At 39.6% G+C, this 21,644-nt stretch overlaps 1 protein-coding gene across 1 annotated transcript in view; it reads right to left on the reverse strand.

Moving 5' to 3' along the window:
- Window positions 1–21,644, reverse strand: part of lamc1 (laminin, gamma 1) — a 263,261-nt gene that overhangs the window by 80,172 nt on the left and 161,445 nt on the right. Inside the window, exon 3 of the mRNA XM_080195713.1 lies at window positions 5,632–5,762. Within this exon, the coding sequence (XP_080051839.1) occupies window positions 5,632–5,762 (131 nt within the window). The remainder of the gene's footprint in view (window positions 1–5,631; window positions 5,763–21,644) is intronic.

Raw genomic sequence — 21,644 nt, forward strand, 5'->3', positions numbered from 1 at the left:
GATCTCAAAACAACATACCTCCCATTAAAAATAATCAATCTCCCTTGATCTCCAGCTATATTTAGTTAGTGGGAAGGTTGCAGCAGAGAATGTAATATAATAGTTACAGCACAACTAAACAAAATCTAAAAATTAACTAGAGTTCCTCCGACTGGTACATGACAAAGTTTAGAAAGTGCTCTGCATGGATGCAACGGAAATATCAATGTTTTAACAGGCTATCAGCAATCACATCTAGTCTCAGGCATGAAATATGCCAAGTTTTGTATTGTCAATAAACATCACTATTATACCTTTACACAGAATAAAACTTACCTCAGCAAATAACCTGGTGCACATTTCCAACATTTCTCCAATCCGAGCAACATCTATTAAAGTTAACTCTTTGTTCTCATTTGTTTTTTTAAAAATCCATGTTGCATTCTACATGTGCTTTTACACCGCCCACTGGAATTGTAACAAGCTTCCCACAATAAATCTTACCTACTAACTTCTAAAACCACAGACATAGCTACTGTATTCCCTTACAAAATCAGATGATACATTGCAGAAAACAATTAACAAATTGGAGTTGGCTCTCAAAGCAATTTAATTAATCCCATGCCTTTATTCTTTCCCCTTAGTCCTTCAAGTAATCATCACTTTTGAGTGTCACCATTGAATCTATTGCCACCATGCTTTTAGGTAATGCATTCCAGATCACCACTTCTTGCAGAGCAAAACATTTTCTAATGCCACCTCTAATTCTTCTGCCAAACACCCTAAAGCTGTCCTTAATGGTTACCAAAAGCTTAACTCACTCTACCAAAATAGTTCATGATTTTGAGCACCTCTTTCAAATCTTCTCTTAACCTTCCTGTTCTAAGGATTATAATCCCAGTTTCTCTGGTCATACTATTTCAAGAAGAGCAGGGGAGTTACCCTGATGTTCTGGCCAATATTGACAACATCACAAAATCACGTTGCAGTTTCTGGGAGTTTGCTGTGTGGACGTTGGCACTCATTTCCAACATTACAACAGAGACTACGGCAGGATTTTCCAACTACGCTCGTCCCAAAACCAGGAAATTACATCTGAGGTCAATGGATCTTTGCATGGTCAGTCAATCACACGATTCCCATGGCAGGTGGGATGGGAAAATTTTCCCCTACATTTCAACGAGTATTGCATTGGCCGTAAAGCACCTCAAGACATCTGGTGTTTCTAAAAAACACAATATATGATGGCTTCTATATGTCTCTTCCTCTATCAGTGTCCTCCTGATGTCTATTACGATCTTCAATGTTTGCTACATTTCTGAATTTATGGTCTGCTTTGAAATTATGCCCTGTATACTCATTTGCACTGATATATCAAAAAGAGCAACAAGCAATCTTTGTATAATGCCCTTCAATCTAAAAAACAATTGTTCATTACTAGTGTTTGGATCCTGCCATTTAGCCAGTTTTGTAACCATGCCACCACTGCCCCTTTAATCCTATGGGTTTTAATTTGACTAACAAATCTACAAACAGTACTGTGACAAATGTCTTGTGAAAGTCAATTAATACATCAATTGCTTTATCCTCATCGACCCTCTCTGTTACTTCAACCAAGTAGTTAATCAAGTTAGGATAAAACAAATTGCCGTTCAACAGATCTTGTATTCACTCAATTTTTTAAAATGTCTCTAAAGGTTTCACAATCACTGACATTAGACTATACAATTTTTCATAAAAACATTCAGATTTGTGAAGTAAATTTCCTTTTTAACAAAACTGTGTTAGATATAAGAACATAAGAACATAAGAAATAGGAGCAGGAGTAGGCCATCTGGCCCTTCGAGCCTGCCCCGCCATTCAATAAGATCATGGCTGATCTGTCGTGGCTCAGTTCCACATTCCCGCCCTCTCCCCATAACCCTTAATCCCCTCTCTTATCAAAAACCCATCAACCCGCTTCTTAAAAATATTTAGCGAGGCAGCCTCCACCACTTCAACGGGCAGAGAATTCCAGAGATTCACCACCCTTTGAGTGAAGAAGTTCCTCCTCAACTCCGTTCTAAACCGCCCCCCCTTTATCTTGAGGCTGTGCCCCCTAGTCCTACTGTCTTTTTTGAGCGGGAAGAGTCTCTCCACCTCTATCCTATCCATCCCATTCATCATCTTATATGTCTCAATGAGATCTCCCCTCATTCTTCTAAACTCTAACGAGTACAAGCCTAGTTTATTCAGCCTCTCCTCACAGCTCAACCCCCTCAACTCCGGTATCAGCCTAGTAAACCTCCTCTGCACTCCCTCCAAGGCCAAAATATCCTTGCGCAGGTGCGGCGCCCAAAACTGCACACAGTACTCCAGCTGCGGCCTCACCAATGCCCTATACAGCTGCAGCAAGACCTCCCTACTTTTATATTCAATCCCCCTCGCTATGATATCCTCAATGGACTCATCAATTTCCCAATTCTCACTTATTTGATTGCAAACTATGCTTTTTAAAAGCTTGGCAACAGTTACCATTGATTGTACCATTGACAATGAACAGCAGACACCAGGAGTACAGAGGACCAGAGGAACCTTGGGCGCTTGTCCAAAAATCTTTGAAGGATGTCAAATCCCTGACACTTCAGTTAGTGAGTTAATGTACAATCGTCCATTTTTGGAGGAAAACCTATCATTCACGTTCCCATCATTTTGCATTGATTGTTCAGAATTATGCAGATTTATGAGAGAGGGGACCAGAGACAGTCAGACATGTCGAAAGTCTAAGCCACGCTGGAAACCACCTAGACAGGTGTGTACATCAACACAAACACACAAGGCATAGGCACATATAGGCAAATATCCATGCTTATAGCCACCCACATTGATATACCTGCATGTATCAATGTAATGTATTTCAGATGCAGAGCGACTCAGATAAATTGACAGAAACACTGTTGCTAATTGTGCACTTAAAATGCCATAGCATACAAGGCTTCTGACTAAATACTGGAAAAAAGGATTAGAAGATAGGTGTTTTATAGCTGGTGCAGACACAATGAGCTGGAGAGCCTCTTTCTGGGCTGTAAAACCCTATGACTTTTTAGCTTGTAATTATCTGGCTTATTGAACAGAGATGTGATGCAACCCCCAACAAAATTACCACATCCAAACAGAATGTGGTGTGTGTGGGTGTGTGCGCGCGCAGTGCTATAGGTAGGCACATTGGTAATAAAGTACAAGAGAGACCAGTTAGGTACAGTGGCGCAGTGATTCGCACCAGGGACCTGGGTTCGATTCACAGCTTGGGTCACTATCTGTGTGGAGACTACATGTTCTCTCCATGTCTGCGTGGGTTTCCTCCAGGTACTTTGATTTCTTCCCACAGTCCAAAAGACGTGCCGGTTAGGTGCACTGGCCATGCTAAATTCTCCCTCAATGTACCCAAGCAGGTGCTGGAGTGTGCCGACCAGGGGATTTTTGCAGTAACTTCATTGCAGTGTTAACGTAAGTCTACTTGTGACACTAACAAATAAACACTAAAAGAAACTTTAAATGTAAGCGGGAACCCAAATAACAAGAATAGTGTCCAGCGTCCAGCATCCCGCCAATTGCAATCTTCCCCGGGCACTTTTATTGACATGATCAGCCTTGCACAGGAGAATGACACGAGGCTGAATTTAATATTCATTATTTAAATCCTTTTAGCGAGCTCTGGGCTCTATTGGCCAGGCTAACTTGGATTTGCGACCTCGCCAGTGAAGGTATACTGGGAGATCACAGCATGCCTAATGGCCCCTGAGCACTTCGCTGTTGGCCACTCCAGCAGGATTAGGCTTCTCTCCTCCCCCCTCTTACTAAGATGAAGTATTTAGTCTTTTCTTTGATTCCCTTTAAGCACTTCAATATTTTTTTTCGCCTCCTTTTTACTCTATATATATATATATATATATATATATGTCAATTTTCTTTAATACAGTTTACAATAGTTTCCTTATGTCTCAGTTTTAAAATTTGGTTTTTAACTTCTAAAAGCATAAAACTCCTTGATACACCTCCTGCAGAAATATTCATCTATTTTACCCCTACCCACGCACCACGCCGATTCCCCTTGCCCACGCACCACGCCGATTCCCCTTGCCCACGCGCCACGCCGATTCCCCTTGCCCACGCGCCACACCGATTCCCCTTGCCCACGCGCCACACCGATTCCCCTTGCCCACGCACTACTCAGATCCATTGCCCTGTTTGCCTGCCTTTCTGTCCAGTTAATTTGAACCAGATCCCTTCTTGTTTCATTAAATTTCACGTTAATTCATTAAATCTTTTTGTTTTCAGAGTTGAATCTAACTCCATTCTGCTAGCTATTAAGCAATTGTCCTCTTATTCCCATTTTCTGCCCCCATTTATGTAAATAGGAGAAGATGCAGACGAACATGGACAGAATAAGTAAATGGCAAAACTGTGACAGATGAAGTTCAACATGGGGAAGTGCAAGATCATCATCCACTTTGGACCCAAGACAAACAAATCAGAATATTTTCTTAATGGCAAGAGATAAGAACATGTGTAGAAGCAAAGGAATGTGTGTCTTCAGGTACACAAAAGTGTAAGGTATAAAAAAATTAACAAGGCTAATAGAATGGCCTTTATAATCTTCAATGGGTTAGCCATTATGCTTCAATGTTGAGAGTTTTGCTCAGATTTCATTCAGAATGCTATAACTACTATTTTGAGCATTGCAACTCAAGAAATATATACTTACCTCAGAAGGTTAGAGTAGATTTACAGAATGATACCTTGACCTACTGAATTGGTTGCATAAACATTGCTTGCATTCCCTGCGTTAAGATTAATCTAATTCAGATGTTTAAAATGGTGAATTTGATTGGGTAAATATATAAAACTATTTTCCTCTGATGGGAAACACAAAACAAAGTGGGCACAATTAGAATTAGAACATTCAAGAGCGAAATCAGAAAGCATGTGAAGGATAGTGGAAATGCAGAATCCATTCTCTGAGGGAGTGAATGCTGAGTAAACTGAATTTTTTCAAAACTGGCAACTGACAGATCTCTCTTGCACGTGGCCTGTCCATTCTAGTGTGCAGTACCTTTAAGTTATGCTCATGAAACTGCACGTGCAGTGTCTTGAAAGGGAAAGCTCATGAATAGCCTGCACAGTACCTTAAGCCTTGCTGCATGGCCATGCATGCACATGCACAGTTTGCCTACTCTACTGATGTTTAATGGAAAACAATTCACAAAAGAGCTTTCAAGTCTCAACAATCTTTTCTAAAGGTCGTTGATCTCTTCTGAAGGTCAAAACCAATCAAACATACACTACTTTGATAAAATGCAGTGTTTTCTGAGTTGAAATGAACCATTACAAGAGCAATACAACATACTGAAGATATGTTAAGCACTTGAAATACCAGGCCTGCAGAAACTCCAATGCCAATTCAATCTCTTTTACAGCCTACTGCACAATGGCATGAATTCCAATTCTTCTCCCAGGGTTTAGATTACCAATGCCAGAGTAAATTTGATGACCTGACATTTAATTTCAATGACTGGGAAGGGAGAAAATAGCAAAACTCACGCAATTGCATGTACCTGGATTCACCAACAGGTTCTAAAAATGAAGGTTAAAATGAACAAAAAATAAAAGTACCTGCCACCAACTGCAAAGTCTGAAATGGCGTAATAGTAGGACTTCAGAACCTTTGGGTCATTAAAAACCTCGTCTCCAAAGGTATTCAACCTATTCAAAGTCACTTGGATGTCAGTTGCGGTGACCCATTCCTACAAAACAGCAAATAAAAACCAGGTTAACACAATGCCACGAACAAATCAGACACTGAAGTCTTAAGGATAATGCACCAGGGGACATCTAGTACAGCAATACATATTGCATAAATACCTTACTACATCTCCCACAATAATACACCCAGGAAAGTGTGCATGAAACAAAAGGTGACTAGACCATCAGATATTATTTGTATTTATTAAAACGTAAATAAATTCAACTAATTTTGTGCTTTTATATTAGAAGTTGCACTGTGCATCCTCAAACCATAAACCTGTTCTTTAAAAATTACAGTTTATTTGTACAGTGAACAGAAGAGACCTTCCCCAGTGACAGTGGTTATGCTGAATATGGGACAAGCCTGTAAATTGTAGATAGTGCAAAATTAAACCAGGGGTGAAAACTCTCCTTCCCCAAATCACCAAAATGCTGCAGAACAAAACACAGCTTCCAGGTAGAACTATCAATTTTGGATCAACTGGAATTTTAATTTTACATTGCAAGTAAAAGCTGGGAAAATTATTGGAATTTTTAGTATGTGTGCTTTCCAGATGTGCCAATGGTGTGTTAAAAAAATGTATTCTCATAAATCATTGTGTATTTACTTAGCCAGAAAAAATAGTGCAGTCATCAAGATATGCAAACAGAGGATTCAAAAGAATGGCACATTGCGAAACTAACTTTAATCCCAGGGAATGAAAGTGGAGAAGAGGATATGATGTTTTATGTTTTGCAATAGAGTCATTGACCTACACAGAAGGGTTTGGGTAAAACTCCAAATCTTGTCAAATTTTATTCAGCTGTTGTCAAAAGATGAAGCCATACTTTGGAAATCCATCATCTGTGTTAGTATAGATTGTGACTGCCAACACCATATTAAACAATGACATCTTTTGGAAACTCAAAGTGTGAGGAAAGCTAGGTTTTATTGAACACTTGATGTCTCTATCTGATACAACAATTTGGTATTCCTTGAAGTCATTCCAAGTCCATTAAAATCAGCTACCAATTCTGCATACCAAATACGTTGCGCACAGCTAGCCATTGTGCGATCCTTAAAGGGATTCAGATGACTATAATTAAAATCAGTTCCCTGTGAATACCTGAGTACTTCCAGAATTTTGTGTTTTATTCCAAATTTCCAGCATCCAAGTACTTTGTTTTGGTTCGTTCACCTTATTGAATTTTGTAGTCTGAGGTCTGCACAGTTGCATCACTAGTGACGCATGTAGATTCAACTACATGCAAGTCAATAAGAACACAGATTTTAAAGCAGAAAACAAGGCATCATGGTACAGAACACAGTGCTCAAGAGTTAACAACTAGTAATATTTTATATTGCCAAAAGGAGTCAACATCCTATTAACAGGGAACCTATTTCCATATGGCAAATCCTACAAACAGTAATGTGATAGCTGCTGCCTATCTTTTTGCAGCGCACTCTTCCAACCTAGAATCCACTGTATGCACTAAATGGTGGAAACTGATTCAACAGTAACTTGAGGGAATTGCTATATATTTGAAAAAGAAAAACTATGGGAGTAGAACTAGTTTTACAAAAAAGCCTTCACAGACACAGTAGGCCAATGGTGAGCAATCTGCAGCCCAGGAGCTGCATACGGCCCATCAACATTCTGAGTGCGGCCCACAAGACATTTTATTTTGTTGACTGTTGCTACGCACAGAGTTGTCATATTCCACTGGTTTCCATCCACATAGCCTTTTTCCTATCAGTGACATGCACTGTAAGCAAGGGCACGTGAAGCAAGGGGTGTGCTGATTGCACACGACATTGACTGAGAGCCATGCCTCTGTGCCCAAGGGTAAATATTTTTGCTTTTCCACTTGAAGTTGATGAGATATATTAACATTTGAATGATTATACATTTTCTATAACTTATGAAGTGTTGGCATACATTTAATTGTATTCAATCTTAATCGAGCTTCGTAGTGAACATGCCTAATTTTAATCTTGCAGCCCACTGAATTGAAGGGTCACTCATGAGGCCCACTCATTAGTCCATGTTGCCCATCACTGCAATATGTTGAACAGAATTGTTCTTTGCTGTATAATTATTCAGACGCTCTGTTTCTCAGGGATGTTTGGTGTTGGCCAACCACCAGGGGAACTACCTTGCTCTGCTTTGGGAATCCTTTATGTTCACGTGGGAATAGATAGGGCCTCAGTTCTGCAGTTCATCCAAAATTTATCTGTTCAAGTTTCCACGGAAATTGGTTAAAAGTAAACCAAGAATATCTTCTAATGAGGGTAAAACTTATTTAAGGTTTACGTTAGCTTGATTTTGAGGAATGGTAGTTCCTGATGTGACTCAATTGTATAGCCTGGAGTATTAGTGATAAGAGCATGAATGCACTTCAACTGACCTGAGCAGGGAAACAGGTCTTTATGCAAAGCATTATCACTGACTTTGTTCCATCAATGGCCCAACAAAAAGACTTCAAGTAGAAAGGTAGCCAAAGCCATTTATATTTATCAAATGCACATTTGTCATGTTGTTATTTTTAATACATACACATCCAATTCACATTAGTTGCATCAAGTCAGAAACTTCTCACTTATTTACACCAAATCTACCTGCTAGTCACAAAACTGAAATGCTTACACTGTGGACCACACTGTCCCCTAGGGGGCAGGGATTGTATTTCAGAAGGCAATCTCTGGACCAGTCAAGAACCTACATTGTCAAGATATGAACACAATATAGGCTGGTGTCATTATCAAGAAAATCACAGCAGAGAGTCTTAGCAAGTAAATTAAACCCTGCAATCAGTTGCCTTACCAGAACATAATTACAACTATGCACTTAAGTCAATGCACATTTGGGAAAATTGAACTAAACTTTTAATTATATAAAAAGTCCACCCGAAAATGATGACCAAGTATTTGACAAAGTGTAAATGGATTTGTAATTATAACTAAAATTCATTAAAAGACCCAGCTGCTGAGCAGTTGTAACAATCCATGGTAACAAAAATGTAGCAATTCTATGGCAGTTGGTACTGGTGAAATCATTTTCTTAAATACGAAAGCAATATAGAGAGAACTGGAAGAAATCACTATGCCTCAAAGACAACTTGGATTATTCTAGCCCAAGACAGCCAAGCTTTTACAGCCAGTGTGTAAAAACAGATACATCAGTCGAGCAATTAGACTAATTTTTAGTCAATTGTCACATAATTAAAATCACATGAGCTGACTACTGAACAGAAGGTTCAGGTTATTCGTACATGTGTGGCACTGTGTTAAACTGCAATTGTTTCAACCTCAGTCCATATAAAATAGAAATTGTTCTGAACACATCTGAAGTACTCTCATCTATTTGTGTTCCATTTTAAATGCAGTCATGCAAATTTTGACTTCAAGCCCCCAATCTAGGTTGACATTCTTAGAACACTTGTAGCAGTAGTAGAAATGTCTTCCAGATGAGACCTTAAACCAAGAGTAGGTGTAAAAGATCTGATAATATGATTCAAACAGCAGGGAAGCTCATCCACTGTCCTGGTCAACATTTATTTCTGCATTTTCTGCCAACATTAACTGACATGCTTTTCTCTTTAGTGCAGTACAAGGCAATGCACAACCAGAGGATCAGGGCCTTTCTTCCCCTCCTTTTTCTGGTAGCTGGTCCTGACTTGTGCTACCTCTTGTTCATTTTCCCAGTCATGCTTAATTCATCAGGGAATATCTACAACTATACCTAATTTTGGGAGAGGCTGATTTGTACAAAAGCCTTTCAGTCAGGATCAAGTGTTTTAACACCTACCTCAGCACTTGCTGCAGATTTTAACAAATTGGCAGAACTCCAGCAAATGCTGGACTTCTATAACACTAGCAGTAACCAAAATAAAACAAATCAGCAACTAACCTGAAAAGAATAGATGATCCCTCCAAATAATGCTGTTGGTGGGGTTGGGGAGGGGGCTATGCTCCCTGTTGCTAAACACATCGAGACATTCATAATTAATTCATTGGTTGGTGGATCTCCAAAATGGCAGCAATGCTGTCAAATCAGAGTTACGTGATAATCCCATTATGAAAACAGTGAAGTACAAGTTGAAACTTGTAAATAAATTAGGCATGCCTAATTTATTACTTTGAATATATCCAATAAATGTTCCATGGATTTGCTCAGAATATTTTCTTTAAACATTTTGTCACTATACTTGTCTTCAATAGTCTCCCTTTCACATATACCTCCACAACTACATAATTTCATTGTCTCCCTTGTCAATACTATCATCTGCACCTTTTTCTTTATAACTACAGGTTCCGTTTTAATTTTTTTTCCTTTCGTCTTGTCTGTCTCAGATATTTGGGAGGCAAACTCAAGGCTTCTCAAATTTAAAAGCAAAATTACTTTGGATGCTGAAATCCAAAAATAAACAAAAAAATGCTAGAAGATCACAGCAGGTCTGAAAGTATCTGTGGAGACTTAAGAGCTCACGTTTCGCATCTGGATGGCTCTTTATAAGGAACCTAGACAAGGTTGACAGGAAAGAATTGCTTCCTCTCACTGAGGGGTCAATTACCAGGGGGCACAGATTTAAGGTGATTGGTAGGCAGCATGGTAGCAATAGTGATTAGCACTGCTGCTTCATAGCACGAGGAATCTGGGTTCAATTCCCGGCTTCCATCAGTATCTGCGCAGAGTCTGCTCGTTCTCCCAGCGTGTGTGGGTTTCCTCTGGGTGCTCCGGGTTCATCCTACAATCTAAAAGAGGTGCTGGTTAGGTACATTGGATACACTGAGGGAGAATTTAGCATGGCCAAAGAGCCACCGGAATGGGGCAACAAGGGGATTTTCACAGTAACTTCATTGCTTTGCTGCTCATATCAGAGAGACCTATACATGTGCAATTGTGCCCTTTGCTGCTATCAGTTGGCTTTCTGGCAATTTAAGCCCCATCCCCCCCCCGCCCCCCGAGGCAAGAAATGATTTTCAGCATTTTGTCATGCATTAAGTACGTAAGATATGACATTTGGGCTCACCAAAAACATGAATCCGAAATTCTCCTGTTTTCGCACTAGTTCTGGACTTAGAATTTTTTTTCACAAGATGACCCATGTGGTTTTTTGTCTCGAGCTTGCACTGAGTTTCATTTGAATACTGAAGTAGGACATGGACAGAAAAATCACAGTGGAAGCAAGGTGCAGAATTAAAATGACAAGTGATGGGAAGCTTGAATCATGCTTGCAGATTGAACAGAGGCGTTCCGCAAAGCACTCATATTTGATCTTCCCAATGGAGAGGAGAAGAGCATATTATAAACTGTGAGTATATTGAATTGAAAGAACTTATAAAGTGCGTTTGGAGCTTTGAATGATGAGAAGGGAGAAGATAAAAAGGACAGGTGCTCATCTCTTACAGTTGCATGAAAAAAGGTACCATAGAAAAGGGACAGAGTGCTAGGTGGATCATGTGTCACAGAGGAAATGATTCCTTATAGTGTTGAACAGGGAAGGGAAGACTTATTTGATGGTGGCATCACATTGGAACTGACAAAAATGGCACAGGATGATCATTCAATAAGGAGGCTGCTGAGGTGGAAAATTAGGACAAGGGGAATCTTCATCTATGTTTTGGGAGGGTGGGGAAAAATTGAAATTGGAAGTGAAATGGATTGGATATGGTGAAAGGCCCAGTCAACCACATTAGGTGGGAACTTTTGATTTAGAAAAAGAGGATTTTAGAAACTGTATGCTTTACACAGGCAAATGGAAAGTCTATTCCACACATTATCAATCCATAAACATCACTCCATCCTGATCCAACTGACCACTGCAGGAAACTTGATGTTCGGCATGGTTGAAAATGACCGTAGTCTTTAATTTTGTTCCATTAGCCGTGCAGGCTACAGTACCACGAATCTAGTCTTCTCATGTCCTGCAGGTTTCACCAGAATGCTTTTCTAAACTTTCCATTTCACAGTTCAGTTGCTGGACATATCTAAATTCAGTGTTTCATCCATGTTGCCAATGTGGCATAATGGGTACTCATGGTTTTGACTCTCTGATGATGATTCATTGGAAACTGCTAATTTTGGCGTTGAGGTCTTTTGGTAGTCTTGGAGTGATCTTGGTCTTCTGCCACAACACTAAATACTTCTGTTCCATAAAGCAGCTGCAACAACCAATATTTGGCCTGAAATCTTTACTGGCTTGGGGTTTGATTTGTCCCACTTAAGTGCAGATATACACATTGCATTTTCAGTGATGATGAAGAAATCATTCTGAATTTCAAAGACCCACATGCTTCTCAAGATCAGGCCAGAGAGCTGGTCCCTGTTCTCATGGCATATTTGGTCTTGAGCATCTTCTTTAGGCATATTCCTTCCAGTCTCGCACCAGTTTCTCAGTAACACCAAATTTCCTTGTAGCAGCAGTTATCTGACAGGATACCAAATGTTGCAAACTTCGCTTGAAACCAGTTTCATACTTCATTTGTTTCATTGGAAGATTCATTTCTCTTAGTCGTTCGTCACATAGGCTCTCCTCTGTGTGCGAGTGTGCTTTAAGGCCTGTACATTTTTGTAACATAGCTCATCTCTCTTCCTTGATTCTTGCACCCAGTTATAAGATAGGCAAAACATTTATTTGGAGAGCGAAAATTTGAAGCCGACTATTAATGTAAGTATTGCATTTCACAGCCGATATGCAAAGATGGATCTGTCAACGTACATGCTGAGGCCAGAAAAACTGGGTTGGCTTATACACCGGGTCAATCCATATACTGCGATTTATGGTATTTGTATTAAAGGCAGTGTGGCACTCAAAACGTGCTAGATAAAAAGGCAAGATACAAAAGACAGATGGATAAATGGATCAATAGAAGAAATGCTTGTGTCAGTAAAAAGTAACCCCTGTGGCTATCCTTGTTCAAGTACAGGAAACTCAGCTCTAAACCAGTCTACTTTGCACTCAATATTACGTCTGTCACTGGTGGTGATAATTAATGGTGGCACCAATATCACATAATAAATGATCATCATAAAAGCAGTGTACTGGTTTAATTATTCTATTTACCATAGTATTACTGGTGCCACACTAAACATTCAAGTGACATTGCCAAAAACAATTCTTCATCACTATAGAAAGAAATGTCAGCTCCATCAATCTATATATATTTTACTTTCAGAAGGGATAATGACAAACATCTGTAGTGCCATTAAAGAAAACTTCCCAGTCTTCAATCAAGTGGTTTCCCCATTATATGTTGCATAAACAGGGTTGGGTGTAACCATAGCCATAAATGGATTGCTCAAATCAGCATGGAGCACTTTGAATATCAGCAAGGACATAAGAACGCATGAGCGGGATTTAGTGCAGTTAGAACGTACGTGCATTGTTCAATTAATGAAGTGATGCTTAGCAGAACCAGTTCAAACCAGTTCTTCTTTTGTACAAGCAGCATGGCTGTCATGAAACATAAAGAGCTCATCTTTCCAAGCTTAAAATGTGATTATTACTAACATCAGGAATCCAAAAGACAACAAGAACACATAAGTTTGCATGTTGCTTCCATAGATTGTCTCAAGAGATGGAGGTCATGGAGGGCAGACTGGAATTCGTACAAGAACATTCTTAAGCTGTTGTTTCTAGGTTTTTCCATCACTGATTGCCTGCAGTACATCATATCCACAGTGCACATCTGCCCACATCCTACAGATTCCAGGCATACAGCCCATAAATTTACAAACAGCAAAACAAAATTTCTGTAATGAATAAACAAGTTTTGTGTGCAAGAAAATGAAAGCAAAATACTACAGATGCTAGAATCGAACAAAAACAGAAAAATGCTGGAAAAACTCAGTAGGTCTGGCAGCATCAGTTTTGAGTCCATATGATTCTTCTTCAAGGCAGTTCGTTAAGAATTCTAATTTCCTGACTACAATTTCAGGCTTATATAAGAAAAAAAAATCAATTATAAAACTGGAGTCTTCTTTCTAAAACAGTACAACTCAAAACTATAAACACATTCCAAGTTCCAAAGCATTCATACACAGACTGGAATCATTAACTCTATTTTCTCAGAGGCGGTGCAGACTTGATGGGCCAAGTGGCCTCTTTCTGCACGGTAGGAATTCTACCGTCCGTTCTTTCCACAGATGCAACAAGACCTGAGTTTTTCCTGCATTTTTCTGTTTTTGGACAGCGTTTTCTTGACCAGAGTTTCTTATTAGCACAACAGGCTTTCATAATCCATATTTAATATCTTGCATTTGTAGACATTCCATTCAAATTCTTATGCTCACACTCAAAGGGAATTGTCTGTTCAAACTGATCATACTATAGTAACATCTTTGAAATGCAGATATAGGAATGTACCTAATGAAACTAACAAACAATCAGGGCACAATCTTTGTCTTTAAAATGGAGACCAAATTATATCTGGCACTCTGATCCAAATCCCCTGATCTTTTACCCAGCTTCACTTAAGATAACATTTGGTCTTAATGTGCAATACCTCTGCAGACTGACAAGTATTACGTATAATTCGATGTGTATGTACATATTGTATCACCAAAAAAAAAATCAAAACCAAGTCAACACTCACTGATACTTTCCTTAGGATGGATTCTTTAGATAACCATACAAAAAAAAACCTACCTGAATTCCAGCATCAACCAACATTAAAATTACCGTCCTTCCACTATCAAATTTTAGTTACAAGGTGCATTGAACATTTTTTCCTCAATGGTTGGAGTAAAAGGATTCAATTTATTTGACCTTATATATATTTATATTCTAAATGTTTAAACCACAAGGTGAAACAGATGCATAGCAACTTTACAGTAATGTTTCAGTTATTTAAAATAGATGATTTGGTCTAATCATCTTGTATTTTTAAGATTAAAAGAAATATCTTATATGGTTCCAGTTATATATGTAGCTGGACTCCAGTCGTAATTCTAAGAAAGTCCTCATTCCAAGTTTCTAATTGACACCACTGTAAACCACATCTAGAAATGGTCTCATACCATGCAGATTTCAGTCATTCATTACAAGTATATGGTAGAACAGGCACAGAATACAAACTCACATATAAGCTGATGCATTCATTCTGTTCACACTTGCCCTTACTGCCTCCTGATTTGCCCACGAGGCCTTCTGCAATAATTAGAGAATATACTAAAATTTGTAAATCAAATGTCCGCACCACAACTACATTAAACAAATTTGAACACATCATGGATTACACCAATCCACCTCAGAATAACTATGATGCGAAGAAATTGCTTTGCAATTTTCAATCAGAAATATGCATCACAAGCCATAGGAACCTCTCCCCATAATTAGTAAATCCAACAAGTATGCAGCCAGAAAATCACTAATCATACATTGCAGACTACTGCAAGCCTCCACAAAAATTGAAGGATGCAGTCATTAAGCAGTTGTTGTAATCCTGAAAACAGTTTAGCTTGTTTTGCCACACCTTAAGCAGGAAACAGTTATGATTATTTAACCTCTCTTCCATTCTGGATCACATTTAACCTTTGCTGCTCATCCTTCAGATGTGTTTGGGAGTCGTTTTATATGTAGGCACAGATGCACAATATAAAACTAACATGTTGGGGGATAAAGTTGTTCATGTAGAGTTGCTTGTACATGAACACATTTTTGCCCCTTTGTCTTTTTTTATGCCAAGAATGTTCATGTCAGGAAATCAAATTTACTGGATTCTGGTGTGCAAGTTTGCATGGATGGAGCTGTGGGAGAGTGCACATATGTAGAGAGCAAAGTGCATGAGCAGGAAAGACAGCAAAATTAAATAACCCATTTTAACTAAGCATATGACCAAGTTAAAGTGCACCCAATATATTCATTTAAATGAAGTGTGGTTACTTCTACTGAGGGGAATGCAGCAGCTAATGTTGACACAGCAAGGTACAATCAATAATTTTTGAAGATAATTTCCTCTTAACATCCAAGCCCCATACCAAGGCTTTATTAATAAACCTTAAAATGACAAAATATTAGCCAAATATAATTTAGAAATCCAGCTAGTATAAATTTTCTTTAAATTACACACAGGAAACAGTTTGATAAAAGGACATGGTGGGGCAATAGACCAGAAATGTTGGCCTTTCATTTCTGGGGCCTGGTGTGGGTCATTTACTTTACTTGATTGTCTGCAATGGCACTGGGTCATAAACTTTACAACTCAAACCAATGCAATTGGAATCTCACACTGCTTGCTCGAAAGAATTGCTGAGAGGCAACCTTATCTGCTTGAACAGGAAATTAGTTCAGAATTAGGAAACATATACGTACCCAAACTGGCAGAGTGACTAGTGTTGTTGCACCTCAGCTTTTCACTATATTTAAAAATAACTTAGATGAAAAATTAGTGAACTGCATATCTAAATTTGCTAACAATAAAAGCAATACAATCAACAATGAATAAAAACTTGTATCAGCGGCAATTACATGAGCTGAGTGGATAAAACTATGACGGATAAAATAGTTTGAGCTTATCCACCCTTAAATCCATGAAATATGAAAGTATTTTCTAAAGGATTTAGGGGCCATGTATAAATATCACTCATAACTAGTGGACAGGTATAAAAAAGAGCTGAAATAAAAAAGGGGTGGAAGTTGTGTTGCAGACGCAGGACACTCCTGTCAAACCCTACCTTATTAGTTGCATTCAGTTCTGGTCAGTGCACCTCAGGAAGCATATACTGGCCTTGAAAGTGGTGCTGTGCTAATTCATCAGAATGATTAATAGGCTAAATAGTTAAAATAAAAAAGGATAAATTGCATAGATCAGGCTCGTATACTTTTGAGTGCATAAGATTAAGAGTTATCTAATTGAAATGGTGGTTAGGGCGGTTAGAAATTGGAGGCGGGATTGGTGTGAATGTAAAACCAGCTCTCTACCCTCTGGCCGCAATGATCGGTTTTTGCACTAAGGTGATAATGCAAGCATACCAATGCACCAAGAACAACGCTCACCATGGACACCTTGGTCCAGGATATTGCCCCATGGATGCCACCGAACCAATGTAAGGAGGTTGTGGGACACCTTGATCTTACTCCAGCTGCCCCTTATCCTCAAGGAGTCAAGTCAGGTGCTCATGAGTACCCAAAAGGAGGTGAACCAATAGCTGGTCCCCAGGTGGCTCTGGGCCTCTTCAGCCAATCCCAAACTCCTCTTCCTCTGACCCCATTACCTCCAGCTCCCAGGCTGAGGAGGGTTCACCTGCCCCACAGCAGGATACCTCCAGAGGACACAATTTCATCACATCATCATAGACAACAAAGCATAGCAGTCAGGAGGCTGCCTCCAACTCTGCTGTGGATGTCGGGGAAGCACCAAGACGTAGCAGCATTAGGAAAGTTAAAAAGGTTTGAGTACAAGGCATGTTCACAACATACATTTGATGTTCACAACTGTAAATAGAACCACACCCAATCCACATCTATTGTGCATGCTGTGTTGGTGTGTCACCTGATTGACAGCAATGTCTCACCCACCTTTTATCTCAGATGCCACTAAGATCATAGGCATCTAATTTATCTAATCTGCTTTCATTTCACAACAACACGCGCCGATTTTCAGATCAAAGCTGATGTCACTGATGCCTTGCTTTAGTTTTAAGTGTGCTGGTGGAAGGCATGTCATTTACTTGCTCTGCAGTCATGTCAAGTTCACTCTTGGATGTGTAAGATTGAGGCTGAGGTGTTCTCCAACCTTGTCTGCATGACTGAAAGATGAAGAAGTGTGTGCCATGTAGAAGGGTAAATGTGTAAATGCATGAAGAAGGGTTAAATATCCTGGAACTCCATGTACAGTATCATCTGCCAGGGTTTTCATGTCATGAGCATATACTTAGGCTTATGTGCACTCCTGCCTGGTGAGTGAGAGCATTTTGCCACTCAAAGTGACAAACTCTATTCCTATCAGCCACGTTCTTGTTGAACCTACAACTGTGAATGCCCCTCACCTTGCCTGCAACACATGAAATATAGGGATGAAGCATTGTGCGTTCCTTTACCAAAACACTGGCTAAGGTCAGGGGTGTTAATTCCAAATGGTCATTCTGATTGGTGATAAAGGCTTTGACATGTTTGGAAAGTGTCCACCATCACTTTAAACAATGCCAAGAGGAGCAATGGGATAGGAGGAAGGAAGCGCTGAAGCATTCTTTATTAGAAATGAGGGATGACCTTTGTCTCATGGTGTCTGTGCATTTTTGAGTACACAAGGGCCAGGGCTGGCTATGAAAGCACAATATGTCTGGCAAGCAACTGGTTGAACATTATCATCCTCAGATGGTCCACATCTACAGTAAGTTGAGGACAAATACAGGCTAGCATCCATAACCGAGTGCAGGATTTCAATGTGATTGAGAAGAAGGTGGCACAAAGAACTGAGTCATCTCTAGAGAGAAACAGCAACCTTGCTGTTCAATTACGCCATGATGGAGGACACTTATCTAAGAGGATGCACAATGCAACTCATTACTCCTGTTGCGTGCACACTTTCCTCATCTGGCAAGTGTTATGGACTCTTCATCTGTAGCTTTGGCTTCCTTGATCTCACCCTCTTTAAGGTCCTTTTCATCCTAGGAACTCCTCCATCTTGTCAACTGGCAAGTCCTGCCCCTTTGCAATGCCAGATTGTGGCTTGCTGTGCACTGCACAATGATGTACGAGACCTTCTGGACCAGTGGTGAGCTACCTGCAGCCCATCAGGGTTCTGAGCGTGGTCCATGAGACATTTTGTTGACTGGCAGCCACATGCAGAGTTGCCACATTTCACTGCTTTCCATCCATGTAGCTTTTTCCTGATTTGTTTGATCTCAGTTGAAGTTCACCAGACCAACTCAGGGATAGAAGAACTGATGTATGGGTTGGGTTGGGAGAGATTGAGTTGTTTAGGATTACATTCACTGGAGTTAAGAAGAATGAGGGAGTGGATCTCAGAAACCTATAAAGTTATAACAGGACTAGACACAGTAGGTGTGGAAAGGACATTCTTGATGGCAGGGGAGTCCAGAACCAATGGTCTCAGTCTGAGGAATAGGGGGTAAACCATTTAGGTTTGAGATGAGGAGAAATTTCTTCACTAGAATATTACACCAGCAACAGGTGTAATATCCTACTTTAGGTGTTGTGGGTTTTACACTGAAAAAGATTGTGGTTTGCACAAGTGGATTCAAAGTAACAGATTTATTGAAGAGATACTCTCTGCACTGCAGAGAGTCCAAAACTGAAAGCAGAACAGCCAACAGCCTCTGCCAACACCCTGATGACATCACCATCAGATCCTGTGATAAGCTCTTAAACCAACCTGCAACCTTTTGAATATATAACAGGTTACTGAATCAGAAAATCAGCCATCATAATGAAAGGCAGAGCACGCGTGAAGGGCTGAATAGCCTACTCCTGCTGCTAGTTTCTATGTTTCTATTATGAGCACTGGAAAAAAGGACATCTGTCACATCATGAATGCATTTGTGTGTGGACATTGAGATCCCACAGAGATCCCTAGCAAAGCCCTGGAAAGAGCTACAGACATGCCTGGCAACGGATGTGCCTCCAGTTCCCGTGGCATCAATTCCGAGAAAACGTGACGAATGAATCACCAGATTCCTGAACATGCAAAAGCACTGGCAACACATTCTTGCTCATCTACAGAGACGATATGTGACATCTGTACACCCTAAGTATTGCGAGCCACTGATGCAGAGTGTCACAGGGATCCTCTGTGTCCATAGATCCTGCTGGCTCTTTGAAGGATTTTGCTCCTCCCTTTGGCGAGTCAGCTGCCTTTGTCACAATCTTCTTCTCCTCTCCTGCCTGTAACTGAAAAGCAGATTGCAATGAATTCAAGCTCCATCCTCATGATGGTCTCCTGACTGCAACGTCAAGAGAAAAGACAAGTGTTAACATTAGCTGCCAAAAGTCTTCTTTCTGTCAGTAATTGTGGGTTCAGGGGCTTTGCTCTCATGATGGCTAGGATCCTAATTCACTGCACTCTAATACTACACTCTTTGGAATAAACATGAGGGCAAATCTTTAAACAGGAAATTAGATTATTTGAGGGGGGGGCTGAAACTTCTCTTGTCTGGATGCCAGCACCAAACTTTTTAATGTTGGCATGCCTACAGTACACTTAAGGTTGAAATTTCTGTAACAATAAACTTCAAAACAATATGAAAGCAAATTGAAAATGCAGAATCTGCTGACATCATCTTCTCAGCTGGTATCACATGCAAAAAAGTATAATTCTTCCTTGGCTTATCAATTTGGGGTGTGATCTATTTGCACAACAATATTGATTTTTTCTAGAACCGGTGTTTCTCAGAACGCAGGGTTCATATTGTATACTGGTGTTGGCCAAATGCAGACCACTTAACAAGAGTATGTGTGCATACTAAATTTCCAATCAAACTAGATTATCACTGGCAAATGTGTAGAAAGCAGCAGCTGCAAACAAGCAAGTCCTATTTATCACCTGCTTGCCTATACAGCACCGGTTAAAAGTGCATTAAACTTCACTATAGTAAAGAATAAAAGTCATTCCATTTAACCTTGAGATTGAACATTTTCTTTTTGTATAATCTTGAAATAAATGTGATCTGGAAGTTTACAAATATGAATTCAAGTTCTTAGACATGTCAAAATCAGTTCATGAATTCAACATAAAAGAAACAAGAATCCAGCAATGGTGACAAAATATTGCAGTCAGACTGATAATCAAAATTAAGAGGTCCATTTGCCTCTTCCTCAAAGCACTGTTCAACTACACTAATGCAGTAGCACCTGCAAAGTTCAAACATTATGATTATTAGTAATTACAGTTGTTAAAAATCTTTGTTAGAAAGCACAGATTTAATCTAAAATGGTTTAAAGGCAACAGACCCTGCAGGTGAATATTTGGAACTCCAGACTGACATTTACAAATGCACCAAACTGGTGCACATTTTATCAGCAATATGGCCAAAAATAGGCACCTAAAACTGGCCAATTGGTTATTTCAGTGATAAAAATTACCATGATTATCTTGTGCCCGATGGGTACAGAATTTTAAAACGGCACTGAGCCATGCTGATCAAAATACTGACTCTGCTGACTCAGCTACGGTCCTGCAGAGACCTTAGGCTACAAGTTGAGGAGAAGGAAAAGTCAATTCCCATTCTGGATTGTCGTCTGGGGACTTCTACTGGGAATGGGAAGATAACTGGCAGCTGGGGGCAGTCTGTGCATTCAGAGGAGCGCGCCACATGGTGAAAGAAGTCTTAAACAAACAGGCGGTCGCAGTAACAAATAGTGGCACTGAGTTCAAGGCAGTACCAACTCACCAGTAGTTCTTACTGGAAATTGCTGATTAGATAGGGACAGAATCAGTATCAGAATCCTACAGATAAAGAATGCTCATTTAATAAGGTCCCAGATAGCTACCATGCACACAGAACTCTACCTCAAAATGAACATCTTCAAGAAGGAAGAACAATTCTAAAACTAATCCCAATACAGTGGCCTACAGCTGACCTGTATCCAAATCTATTACAGCTCCCCATATTTCTAGCTACTTATTCAAAAGAAATTTTTAAATCAAATTTGCATCTTCACGTTTTCAAACTGGTTGACCACTATCATATCCTCATGCAATTACATTTAAAATAAAGTAACTTTCAAGTAGCTATATTAGATGAGAATCAGCAAGAGCTAAATTAGAGCAGGTCTCCAGAGTGACCAGGTTGTCAACGGGAGAGATTACCAGGACGGATTTCACGAACATTAAAATAATCTTAATATATAAAAAAACTAATCTAAACATGGATTAGATTGCAATCCAATCCTTATCTTGTGGGAAGTTGACTTCTGTGCCATGTATTCATTTGCTT

Source organism: Carcharhinus amblyrhynchos, chromosome 9 (genome assembly GCF_965287045.1).
Source record: "Carcharhinus amblyrhynchos chromosome 9, sCarAmb.v2.hapA, whole genome shotgun sequence".
NCBI lineage: Eukaryota > Metazoa > Chordata > Chondrichthyes > Carcharhiniformes > Carcharhinidae > Carcharhinus > Carcharhinus amblyrhynchos.